At 57.6% G+C, this 11987-nt stretch overlaps 1 protein-coding gene across 2 annotated transcripts; it reads right to left on the bottom strand.

The window, feature by feature from the left end:
* Positions 1-956: 956 nt before the first annotated feature.
* Positions 957-11025, bottom strand: EPOP (elongin BC and polycomb repressive complex 2 associated protein). 2 transcript variants are annotated; one of them, XR_004756338.1, is made up of 3 exons: positions 1657-2120; positions 1355-1530; positions 957-1127 (listed from the first exon to the last, which is right to left on the bottom strand). XR_004756338.1 is itself a non-coding variant. In XM_035347888.1 (3 exons), exon 1 carries the CDS (start codon positions 10254-10256, stop codon positions 8013-8015), a length of 2244 nt encoding a protein of 747 aa, XP_035203779.1. In that variant the 5' UTR covers positions 10257-11025; the 3' UTR covers positions 969-1127; positions 1355-1530; positions 7988-8012. The 2 variants fall into 2 exon arrangements, 1 of the variants encoding a protein (XP_035203779.1); XM_035347888.1 differs by lacking the exon at positions 1657-2120 and adding an exon at positions 7988-11025 and having other exon boundaries at positions 969-1127.
* Positions 11026-11987: the final 962 nt, after the last annotated feature.

Here is an 11987-nt window from a genome sequence, read left to right as displayed (position 1 = left end):
GTGCACGGGTGTGCTCCATGCCAGAGGCTGCGCGCACGCACACGAGCGCTGCTGCGCCCACCGCTGCGTGCAGAAAGTCGGAAAGGCAGCAAACACAGCAGCTGCCAGGGAGCTTTCCTTCTGCCTGGATTAAATATATATATATATAATAATAATCTAGTTTGTAAACCGTGTACCTCTTCTTATCTCCACTGGCAATTAATTTCAAGGAGGGGTGTTCAATTTTGACAAGGATTCAAACATGTTAATATTTGAAGAGGGGGGAAAAAAGGTAGGACATTAATTATTCAGGTATTAGGAGGTAAGATGACAGCATAGCCCAAACGATTTTCTGTCACAAACTGCTATTAATGGATTTTTTTTTTTTCTCCTCCACGGAAGCGTTTTGCACAGGTTCAGTACCGGCGTTGTTCCTGAAAGAATAAGTGCTGAAATGATCGTTATAATTGTAGGAGCAGTAGGAATTAATAATGAAAATAAAGGAAATTGGAGCATACAACAGGAGAGAATCTCCACTGTAACTGCATGATTAAAAAACAAACATAAAATCTTGCAAATTGTGGAAATATCCCCAAATCACCCCATTCAGGGTCCCGACCTGCACCCCACAGGCGGGACTGGGGGGGGGGGGCATCGTTGGGCAGCCCATTACCAACTGAAAGGGGCTTCTCCCCCGCCACCCCCCCCCCCCCAGCGGCACAGCTGGACCCGCCACAGCTGGGGGGAGCACAGCTGGTCCCGGCCCAGGGTTCACAGAGTTCACAGCGCCGAGATTTTTGGGAGAGATAGGGGAAAGCTGACACCCGGGGGAGCCCCCGCGGCCAGGGCGAGCAGCCGGCCCCCAAACCCCACCGCTGCCTTACGGCCCCGCAGAGGGGGCCCGGGGCAGCCGGGGGGCCGCCCCCCCCCGGCCCCCCCCCCCCCCCCCCCCCCCCCCGGGATGCTGCTGGGCACTGCTTTGCCCTCTCCCCCACCCCCTGGCCCCACAGCCCCCCGACAGCACCCAGGATGGCCACCAGCCACCCCGCAGTGACACGGGTGTCCCCGAGCGGGTCTGGGGGTGCGGGCGGCGTTCAGGCACATGCAGCCCTCTCCCCTGCGGCACCTTCCAGGGCAGGGAGCCCCACCTGGGTAAGCATCGGGAAAAACATGAATTAGCAGGAAAAAAATACAAATATGCAAGTAAAGAATTGGGGTTATTCAGAGGGTGGAGGGGAGGGAAGCACCCCTGCTCCAAAGCACCCCCGTGGGGGATGCAGGAGGACGCTCAGTGGGGTTTGGGGACAGCAGCACCCCACATCCCTGCACCCAGGTGATGCCTGCTGGCCCCCACCTGCCCCCCCCATTTTCTCACCGGCCCCCAGGGACACGAGCTGCTCCCACGTGCATCCTCGGAGCTTCCTACTCCCGAAATGCAGCCGCTGGGCTCGCCTTCCTTCCTCCTTACCGACACTTCTGCTTGTGCAGCATGGGGAGAAATGACACCAAGCCTGTGAGCGAGATGCTAGGAACATACCGAACCACTCAGAGCTGGGGATATGGAATTACAAATCTAACTGCAGCATTTCTGTTATTTCCCCGACCCCCCTACCCCCTCCCTAAGCCACCGCTGATGAGAAATTAAGGAACAGTTTGAAACGAATCCTCGGCTCAGACCTTCACCACAAGCCGAGGGGGGCTCCTCAGCACGTTGCAGCCGCAGAGCAAAACGTGGCCCCCGCCGCCTCGGGCCCCGCACTCTGCTCGGGGAGGATCGATTTCAGAGCGAATCCCGACGGGTCGCTCCCTTTGTACGGCACGCTGCTCTCGTGCGGGATCCCGAGTTTCCTACACGACGCCTTCAGTTATTGGGGAGGGGGGTTAACCACTGTAACGAATGGTTAATTACAAGCAGTCGCCCGGGCGGTTGCTGGTATTTCCAGATGATGAGAAGTCTGCGTGATCCCAGCCTGCAAACGGGAGGAAAAGCTGGGAAGGAAGGAACCAGCCCGGCACACGAGGCCCCGCGCGTGGAGGAGCCGGAGCCTCGTGGGGAGCGGAGCCGGGCACGATGCCGAGGGGCTGTCGGGGTGCGGGGTGCCCACACTGCCTGGCCCTGAAGGGAGGGTGGCCCTGGGGACCCCCCCCACAAATCCCCAGCCTGCTCAAACCCCCAGGGAGCCCGGCCACAGCCCCCGAGCTCCTCGCCCCCCTCGGCCGCTCTTTGCCCCCCACCTGGGGGAGCGCACTGCGGCCCCGAGCGGCTGGATCCGGCCCCAGAAGCTCCCTTTCTGACAAAGGGCAGGAGGAATCCTCCCCCGGTTTTGGGGAAGGGGGGAGGATGAGCACAGTTTCCCATATGGCCTCATTTAGGGCAATTTCTTTCAATTGCTAAAAGCATAAACTCCACCTATTGAGCCCGTAGATTTATATGGAACAGCTGAAGGATCCCACGAAGCGCTTTGTGGGCTGGGTGGGAGGCTCCCACCTTCCAGAAAGGTTTGCAGAGAATTTCGTGGTGGTGGTATTTTCTTCAAAAAGCAAACTCATTTTTTGCATATTTTTTTTTTTTTTTAAGAGGGAGATATTGATAACATGGGAGTTAGAAAGAGCCTCATAACTCACAATAAACCCTTGTCCATTCCCTTCTATTGACTCCATGTAAACACGGTAAATGAAAGGCCTTCGGTGACACTTAATCCCTCACCCCCCCCAGCTCCCCCCTGCCCCCAGCCCGCCCGGGGAGGGGGGGCGCTGCTTTTTTTCTCACAGCTTGCTGCTTTACCGAGCCCCTCCTCTGCTATCTAATTCATCATTAACACCCTGACAGTAAACTAAATAAATGCCGCGGCCCCCCGGTGCCCCCCCAGCACCTTGCTCTGTGCCCGTGGGTTTTCTCCTGCAGCTTTTGGGCGTGGAAGAGCCCCAAATCTGGGGGCTCAGCCCCCCTCAGAGCCCGCTCCCCAGCAATGCCTGTGCTGGTCCCAGCAGATAATTAACGCCATTGTTAAATTACCTTCTTTAAAAGATAATAATAATAATAGCGGGGTCATTGGCTGTGATTAGGCCACCGCAGTCTCCCCTCTCAGCCCGGGTAGCTGCGTCCTGCCCCGCGTTGCTCCCGCTTTCTGCCGGGGCTGGAGGCTCCGGACTTCGCCTTTGGAAAGGTCCCATTTTTAAATGGGAGTCATTTTGACTTCGCCTCCTTTCCTCCATGCCAGAAGGGGGGTGAAAAAAGGCTGCAAATGGGTTTCAAATGCCGAGTGCGTGATTTGCATATCCACTTTCTTGTGTTGTCTGGATTTCCGAGATTTTTAGGGGCAGGGAGGGTTTTTACCTGCCCTCATGCAGAAGCGAGGGCATGAGATGGTTTTGTGGCAATCGAATAATGCACAGTTATTAATCATACCTAATGAGGTCCTGACTGGGGGTGCCATTCGTTTCTCTTTCCTTTTCATTTGGTTTGGAAAGATAATCTGGGAGATTTCTGCCCAGGAGAGAGCCGGATCGCTGCTCCCCAGGCCGGCATCTCTGCCCTCCTGGTCACGTCCCCGAGGCCCTTCCCGACCCGCTGCGCAGGTACAAGTCCCTTGTGCTGCTCCTCCTTGTTCTGCTTCTTGTGTTGGGGTCTAAACCTACCACCGCTGCTCTGATGAGCCCTTTCATTCTGCAGCCGTTTGTCTTTGCTGAAGAATTAAAAATCCATCTGAAGTGCTCCTTGAGGGGCACGAGCTCCTGAGGCCCTCAAAATAGAAACACATGGATGGGGGACGGTCCCCGCGTCCTCGCGGCTGGCCTACAAATTGGATGGAAGTCTCTATTGATTTCCGATTAGATGTTTAGGAAAAACGTTTCGTGGGGGCAAAATTCCTCTGGAGGAACACCTAGGCCCGTGCCGCGGCGCTGAGCACATGCGTGGGCAGCCACCCACGTGCTCGCACGGAGGATGGACACACGCAGGCCACCACGCGCGGCCCCGCGGTCGCAGCCCCACGGCGCCAAGCCCACGCGGGTGCGAGGCCGGTTCGTGCACGCAGGCGTGCGGAGGCGTGCGCTTCGGCAGGGCGCGTAAATAAACACACGCAGCCAGATGTTAAACAGCTATAAATAGGGAAGCGGCACGCGCGCCCTCCGCAAGGCGCGCAACCTCCATGGGCACGCACACGTGCCCACGCGCACACGTGCACCCCGGGTGTGCAAGCACACAGCCCCCCCAGAGCGAGATCTCACCCCCAGCTCCCGCACACGTGGGCACACCTCGGCCACCCACCCCCATGCGTGCACGCACAAAACAGGGCCGAGTAGCAGGCGGTTCTGTAAAAAACGTATTTATTTCTCAGCCTAGATTCCATATTGCACGCAGGAATTAACACTTTCATCGTCATATACTTACAACAACTTCAAATAAATAAAGGTACAGGAAATCTAAACAGAAAACCCAAGACAAGGCTGGAAAAGGCGACAGCTCTCTCCTCCCCGCGGCGGACGTTTTGAACACGTGTCCCAGGCCGGGGCGCGGGGAAAGGCAGCGGCGGCAGCTGGATGTGCCCAGCCCGGGCCGGGGGCTCGCAGCCCCCTGGGGCCCGATGCCAGCGAGGACCCACAGACGGGGACCGGCTCCACGCCCCACTCGCAGCAACCCCATGAACAAATTGCCCTGGAGCCGGGGCCCAGCAGAGAAGCACCCACGACGTGACACTTTTAAACCCACTGGACGGGGATGGAGGGATGTGAGTTTTTAATCCAGCAACGCAAAGCAAGAGCAAAGGTCCCTGATAGCCCCAGCCCCTAAAAAAAGAAACCCTTACAAACCGTGATTACATAGCACCACACCGTATCCAAGCTGAGATTTTCCTGAGTCTAAAGCTTGCTGCATTTTTAAAAGCAGCACCCTTTATAAAAGTTTTATTTATTTTTTACAAGAAGATACTTTCTGTTTTCTCCTACCTAGACAAACATTTTTTATGAAACAAAAAGAAAAAATAAAAAAAGAAAAAAAAAGAAAGAAAATAAAAACAAAACAAAACAAAACAAAAAAACAGGTTTTGTTTCTCTTGCACCCGTTTGGAAATAAAGCAATCTCACTAGCGTCACTATAAAGGTGCCTTTATACCCTTTATGCTGTCCTGGCAATACAAGTTGAATTTTTGCTCTAAACCAGAACTAGTTTTTTACACTCAAAGCGTCCCCTTCTCCTGGCTCATTGTTTCGTACAGAGGTATTGCTTCTTCCAACAAACTACCGCTCGGGCTTGCTCATTTTTGAAGTCCAAACCAGGCTATTTCAGGTAACAATTTGGGTTTTCCTTTTTTTTTTTTTTTTTTTTTTTTTTTTTTTTCAGTTTACTTTCGTGCATTGCCACTCCCCCCTCCAGCCTCTTACTGGGGGATTGCTGGGAAGATTATTTTTCTGGATCGCTCAATTTCTTTGAAACATTTAGAAACAAATGGGGGAATTATTGTTATTGTTAATTTCTGCTGTGAACTGGATGTTTCTGCTGCTTGAGGAGCCATTCAAGGTGTGTTTGTGTGGAAAGTTTTGAGGTATCTTTGTATTGTATTCACAGCCCTGCTACAACCCCCTTGCATTATATACAGATGTACACAGCTACACATGCTCGTACTTACATGTGCGAGCAGAGAAATGTGTACGTGCACAGCGCGAGTGCATGTGCGCGCACAGGCCGTGTGTTACTAGCCGGGCTCCCACGCGCCCCCGCGTACAAATGCACACATCCACAGAGAGAAATGTCCGTGGGGCTGCACGCGGGGGTGGTGGCTGCTGCCGCTGCCCCGCGCGGCTTGAGGTGATTTCATCCCGCAGAGAAATTCCTGAGTTCTTTGCGCGCCCCTGCCCGCGGCAGCCGGAGCTGCGGATTCCGGTTGCGGCTGCATTTTGCTTTTTGCTTTTCGCTTTTTGCGTTTGGTTTTCGGATTTTGCTTTTTGCTTTTCGTTCTTTGCCTTTTATTTTTATTTATTTTTTTGCTTTTCTTTTTTTTTTTTTGGCGTTTTATTATTATTATTATTATTATTATTGTTTTTTGCTCTTCGCTTTTCGCTCGGTAATTCCTGCGCGCTCGCCGGCAGCGCGGAGAGCTGGGGCCGGGGCTTTGCAACCCGCGGCCCCGCGCCGCCTTTGTGCGGCTCCTCCCGCGGGCACGGCCCCGCACGGCCCCGCACGGCCCCGGCCCCGCGTTCCTTTCGTTTCTCCCGGCACACGCGGTGCTAGAGCGGGCCGGGCGGGCGGGCAACGGGCTCGGCTCGGCTCGGCCCAGCTCGGCTCGGGCCCGGCGCGCCCCAAAGGCTCGCGGAGACACCGGGGACCCCCCCGCGGCTGCGACCGAAGCCTGCCCGGCCCCGGGACGCGGCGATTTCGGCCCCGCCGCTGCTCTGGGCGGCGGGCTGAAGTCAACAAAAACCGCAGTTAACCAAAGACCCGCTGCAAACCCAAGTCAAACAAACACCGCTTTTAGCAACAATTCACCAGCTCCAAGAAAAACATCGCTTAATAGATACAAAATACGTTTGACCTTAAAAATGCCATTTTTTTACCCGCTGGTGGAATTAAACCAAAAAAATCAAAATCAGCCGTGGCAGATGAGAATATTTTCTTTGAATCCAGCCATGATTCCCCTTCCCCTTCCCTCTCCCTTCCTTTTCCGCGGGACGAGGAGGCCGCTGCGGAGGGCCGGGGGATTGCTCCCAGCGGGAGGGGGGCAGCGGGGGGGGGAACGGCGGCCCCGGGCCGGGCCGAAACGCGCTGCGGGATCCCGGCCGCGCCCGCCCGGCCGCGGGCTGCGAACATTTTCTGTTGAAAAGAAGGGGGAAAACCCACCCCCGCTCCCCCGAGCCGCAGCAGCTTTGGTTTGCCTAACGTCTCCGGAACGAGCTGGCTTCAGAGGGCCCGTCGGGCTTTGATGCCAAAGCGGGGTGGAAATCACATCAGAAATAGTCAAAAGAGCCAGTTACAAAGACAGTGGTTTGCAAGAAAAGTTAAACTGGGATATGATTTCCTCTGCAGAGAGGAGAAACATTCCCCCCACATTCTTCCCCGCATTCCACTTCGGAGCTCGGGAGAGATCAAATTGTCCATCTGTACTCTATTGCTAATGCTCCTGGATCCTATTTCTTGTGCCCGTAAAGCTTTTACAGGCCTGCTACCTTTAGGCTAGCGCAGTTAGGGTTATTATCCAGCAAACAAGTCACTTTTTTTTTTTTTTTTTTTTTTTTTTTTTTAATAAACATGCAGCAGTTTCAGATAACTTCCTCTCAAAGCCTCCTGTTTTCTTTTAGCAAACAGAATTTCTTGGTCTTTTTAAACTTTATGTTTTCTTCCTGTCTCTTAAGTAGACAGAAAACATTACATTGCTATTAATATAGTTATTTGGAATAGCTGCTCCCAATTTCGCCGGGATTGACTCGGGCCGAAAAGGAGTGTTTATGCTGCATGACATCATTATTTCTCTCTGCGTGTGATTATTATTACTTTAATCCAATGCATTTATGGAGGCAAAGGGAGAAATCGGCTCTATTCTTTCCTCGTTTCAGCGGTTTTTGGCTTCCGGGGGTGGGGAGCGGAGCGCGGCCGGGGCGGGGAAGGGGCGACGCTGCCGGCCGGGGCGAGCTCGGCCCGGGGGGACCCCCCCCGCGCCCCCACCTGGCGCCGCGCCCCCGCCCCAAGCTCGGCGCTGGGACAAGAGCGGAGAGCCCGGGGGCGAGAGGTCGGCGCCCCCCGGTCCGAGCTCTCCTTCCAGCATCGCGGAACCGGCCCCGGCGCACGGGGGCACCGAAACCTCAACCCCGGCCCGAGAGGGAAGCCCCCGCCCGGCCCCCGCACCCGCTCATGGCCCCGCACCCAGCCCGGGCCCCTCTCGCCGGCAGAGCCCGGCCCGCCCAACCCCCAGGGCTCGGCATCCCGGGGCGGCCCCGAGCCCCCCGCCCGGCCCCGCGCCCCCCGCCCGGCCCCGGCCCCCGCCCGCCCTGCGGCTCGCATCTGTTGCGTGTAAACCTTTCCTCCGGGCCGTCCGCGGTCCTTAGAGATCCTCCAAGCTATAGCCCCGGAATTTGAGGCTGGGGGGCACCGGGATGGCGTTGCCCCCCAGGTGCCAGCTCCACAGCGGGTGAGTTTTGGAGAGGGCCCAGGAGTTTTTGACCCCCAGGGAGGAGGCAGGACACAGGTCCCCATCTTCCCCCACGACCAGGGAGGGAATACAGGGGAAGTTGCCCATGAGGCTGAAGGAATTCCGAGGCGGGGTTGGCCCGGCGCTGCCGAGGCGTTTGCAATGAGTGTTTCCCTTTTTGGCATTCCTCCTTTGAGTCTTTTGTGGCCTCCCTTTAGAGGAGCTCTGTTGCCTTTCTGCCTCAGCGCCTCTGGCAAGGCGTCTGCGCTTGGCATTCCTTTCCGAGCCATTGCCTTTCAAAGCTTTGTTTGACAAGGTGCTGGGGCTCTCTGCTCTTTTGGAGCCGGGGGATTTGAGCTCTGCAGCTTTGCAGGGCTCCGTCCTCCCTCCGTGGCGCAAACTTTTCCCGTCCACGTTGAACCCCTTGGCGTAACACCACAGCTTGGACTGCCGGATGAGCCTGTCAAAGTGCTCCCGCCGGGGCTCCCCCGCCTCCCCGGGGGGCACCGGGCCGAGGCTCCCCGCCAGCTCCGGGGCCGGGGGCTGCGGGGCCGAGCCCGGGGCCGGCTCTTGGGAAGCCGCTCGGCCGGCTAAAGCTTCGCTCTGCCTCTCTGCTTGGTCACTGGGGCCTAACGAGGCTCTATTGTTCGAGGCATCTTTGTGCAAATCCTTCCCTTTGGCGCAGGGCTCTGCGTCCCCAAAGCCGCCCTCCTTTTGTTGTGGGTCCCCCCCAGGGGTGCTGCTCGGGGAGGGAGGGGGAGAGGAGGAGGAGGAAGAGGAGGAGGAAGAGGAGGAGGAGGAGGAAGAGGAGGAGGAGGAAGGGGAGGCCTCCTGCTTGTCGTACAGCTCCGGCTGCGGCTGGGCCCCCGAGCCCAGGGTTGGAGCCGGGCTCAAACTTTCCGAAGTTGATGCTCGCAAAGTCCTGGCCCAGAGCTGCTGCGAGAGGAAGAGGAGGTCGGGGTCGGGGCGCAGCGCCTTGCCCGCGCCCGGGGGGGGCTCCGCGGGGCGCTCATCGCCGAGGGGCTCCCGAGGGGGCTGCGGCTGGAAGCGGGGCAGAGCCGCCTGCCTGTACCGGGTGCTCTGCACCGAGTCCCCGCTGCACAGCGAGCTGCTCTCCGACTCCGAGGAGCTGCCCTCCTCGCTGCTGCACGACGTGTCCCCTTCCTCCTCCTCCTCCTCCTCCTCCTCCTCTTCCTCCTCCTCCTCCTCCGACGAGTCGCTGGAGGTGGCAGGGCTGGACCCGCCGAAGTCCAGGCTGGAGTCCGAGTCGCTGGAGTAGCCGGCGGAGGTGCCCTGCCGCTTGGAGCCGGGGAAGGCGGACGAGCGGCCTTTCCTGGCGCCCCCGGGGCCCTTCTCGGCCGGGAAGAGCCCCTTGGCGCAGCAGGGGCCCCGCTTGCGCCGGCCCGGCTCGGCGAGCGCCGCGGGGTGCGCGGCGGGGTGCGCGGCCGCGGGGTGCAGCAGCGCCAGGTCGCGGGGATAGGAGCCCAGCACGCCGCCGAAGAGCCCGCTGCGCTCCGCCAGCCCGCAGCCCCGGCGGCCCCGCGGGGCCCTCTCGAGGCCGGGGAAGGGCCGGTGGTGGAACGGCTGCGGCAGCAGCGCCGCCGGCGTCGAGCGCGCCTTGGCCAAGGCCGGGGGCAGCTTGGGGCGCCCGGGGGCCGCGGGCGCGCAGCAGGCGCCGGCTCGGCAGGGCGGCAGCAGCTGGGGCCGGGGGCAGGCGAAGAGCTCCCCGGGGTCCGGCAGCAGCAGCTGCTCCCTCCGCTTGCTCTTCCTTTTCCTCTTCCTCCTCCTGGGGCTGAGGCTCTTGCAGGAGGTGCAGAGAGCCTCCAGGTCCGCCTTGGATATGAGCGAGCATTTCACCGCGCGGGTGGGCACCGAGTGGATGGCTTTGAGGGTCCGGAGCTCCTTGAGATCGCAGCGTCGGCTCTTGATCTTTAAGGTTTCCATCTTCTTGCTGATGGTGGTCCTGGGGATATCCTTAAACAGGTCGCTGAGGACCTGGGCCAAGGCAAACATCTGGGTGCCGTTGATCTGTAAGTATCCCAAGTTTATCCCTTCGATTTCTTGATAGCCGGCATGAAAATCCCCCGGCCTGGCTTCCCCATTGTAATCCATGGTAGCTGGAACAATTCCGAAGGTCCCTTCGCAGGTCAGGAACATTTTGCAAGGAGCGTTTACTTTGTCTCTTTCAAAGGGGGCTTTGAAAAAAAGGACATATTTGTTTCCACTCCCCGATCACACATCCCTACCCCTCCGGAGAGGTGGGGGAGGGGGGAGGGGAAAAAAAAGAGAAAAAAAAAAAAAAAAAAAAGGAAAGAAAAAAAGCCAAAGCAGCCGATCGCCCCTTCAAACGCTGTGGTCAATGGCTCGCAACATCTTCCAAACACCCAGTTCCTCCCGGGCTGGGGCTCGACTCCTCGTCTTCCCCCTCCCCGGCAAAAAAAAAAAAAAAAAAAAAAAAAAAAAAAAAGTCAAACATCTCGCATCCTCCGGGCTCCCCCCAGCCAGGTCCCACCCCGCGGCCGCGCACCCCACCTTCCCCTCCGAAAATAACCCCCGGGGGGCGCGGGGGGGGGGAGGGTTGGGTGGGGGGCAGCAACAAGCGCAGCCCCCCCTCCGCTGCGCGAAGCCCCTGAGATGCTTGAGCAAACAAAGCTACCGGCGCGGGGGGGGGCGGCAGAAGCGGCAGCGGCGGGGCCGCGGCGAGGCGGGGGAGCCCCGGGGCTCCGTGGCGCTCCCACCTTGGCCGGGCTCCGCTCCCGCGGCCCCGCCGCCGCGGCCGCTTCATCCTGGGAACACCCCGCGGAGCCGGGCCCGCGGCCCGCGCGCTGATTGGGCAGCGGCGCGCCGTGACGTCACGGCCCCCCAACATTTCACACGCACACCCCCGCGCAGCGCAAGCCCCGCGCAAGCCCCGCGCAGCCCCGCACCGCGCAGCGCTGCCCCGCACCGCGCAGTCCTGCAGCCCCGCAGCCCCTTAGCCCCGCACCGCACCGCGCAGCCCCGCACCGCGCCCGCCCGGCCCCCGACCAGGGCAGTCCCACACAATAGCCACCGGGATTTTAAGAAAAAATAAATAAATAAAATGGAAAAAAAAAAAAAAAAAAAAAGAAAAAAAAAAAAAAAAGAAACGCTGCGTTTTCGAGGTAGTTTCAGGCTCAGCTCGCCCGGCGCCTCTGCTTTGTTCGGGCTGGGGCATTTCGGCTCGGCTGTGGGGAGGTTGCTGCGCTTTCCAAAATCTCCCCGAATTCCTCTGGGATGGGTGTGTGTGCGTGCACGTATATATTTAATAAACCGTGAAAGGTTTTACTCTGAGCGAGTTGTTCAAAACGATTGACTCTGCAACAATTCATCGTGCAGCCCGGAGTGGAATGCTTATTAATTGCCAATTACTGTATTTATGATCTGGAATGAGCACGGACTGGAGCTTAGAATCAACAATAACATCGGCAACAGTGCAAATAAAAGCAATGCAAAGATACTCATATTCCTTTTTACTCACACGCTTGCCTTATTCACTTTTCATCTTTTTCTTCCAAACTCTCTCTTAAAAAAAAAAAAAAATGAAATGAAAGAAAAAAGAAAGAAAACGAAAAAGAAAAAAGAGAGGAATAATAATAAAAAAATCATTTGCATGCTTTTGTGCACTGCTTAACTTTATTTCAAACTTTAAGTCCCAAGACTTCTTCGGCATTTGGTAGCTCGCTCCTGCCTTACAAACCAGACGCCGTTTTCCCAAAAGGAGGATTGCAGATTTCTGTCTCCAAGGGAGGGGGAAAAAAAACCCACCCTCACCCAGCCCGGAGCTCCATTGTCCTGTCCCTTCTATTTCTTTATAAACCTGGAGCTACTTGAGCGAAGGGCGTGCAGCCGCGGAGGCTGGACCGAGTG

Source organism: Oxyura jamaicensis, chromosome 27 (assembly GCF_011077185.1).
Source record: "Oxyura jamaicensis isolate SHBP4307 breed ruddy duck chromosome 27, BPBGC_Ojam_1.0, whole genome shotgun sequence".
Taxonomy (NCBI): Eukaryota; Metazoa; Chordata; class Aves; order Anseriformes; family Anatidae; genus Oxyura; species Oxyura jamaicensis.
The sequence above is the reverse complement of the archived record's forward strand: the minus strand, read 5'-3'. Positions and strand labels throughout refer to the sequence as shown.

Excerpts from the sequence above, each read along its gene's own strand:
- EPOP (XM_035347888.1), bottom strand. The coding sequence starts at position 10,256 with ATGTTCCTGACCTGCGAAGGGACCTTCGGAATTGTTCCAGCTACCATG.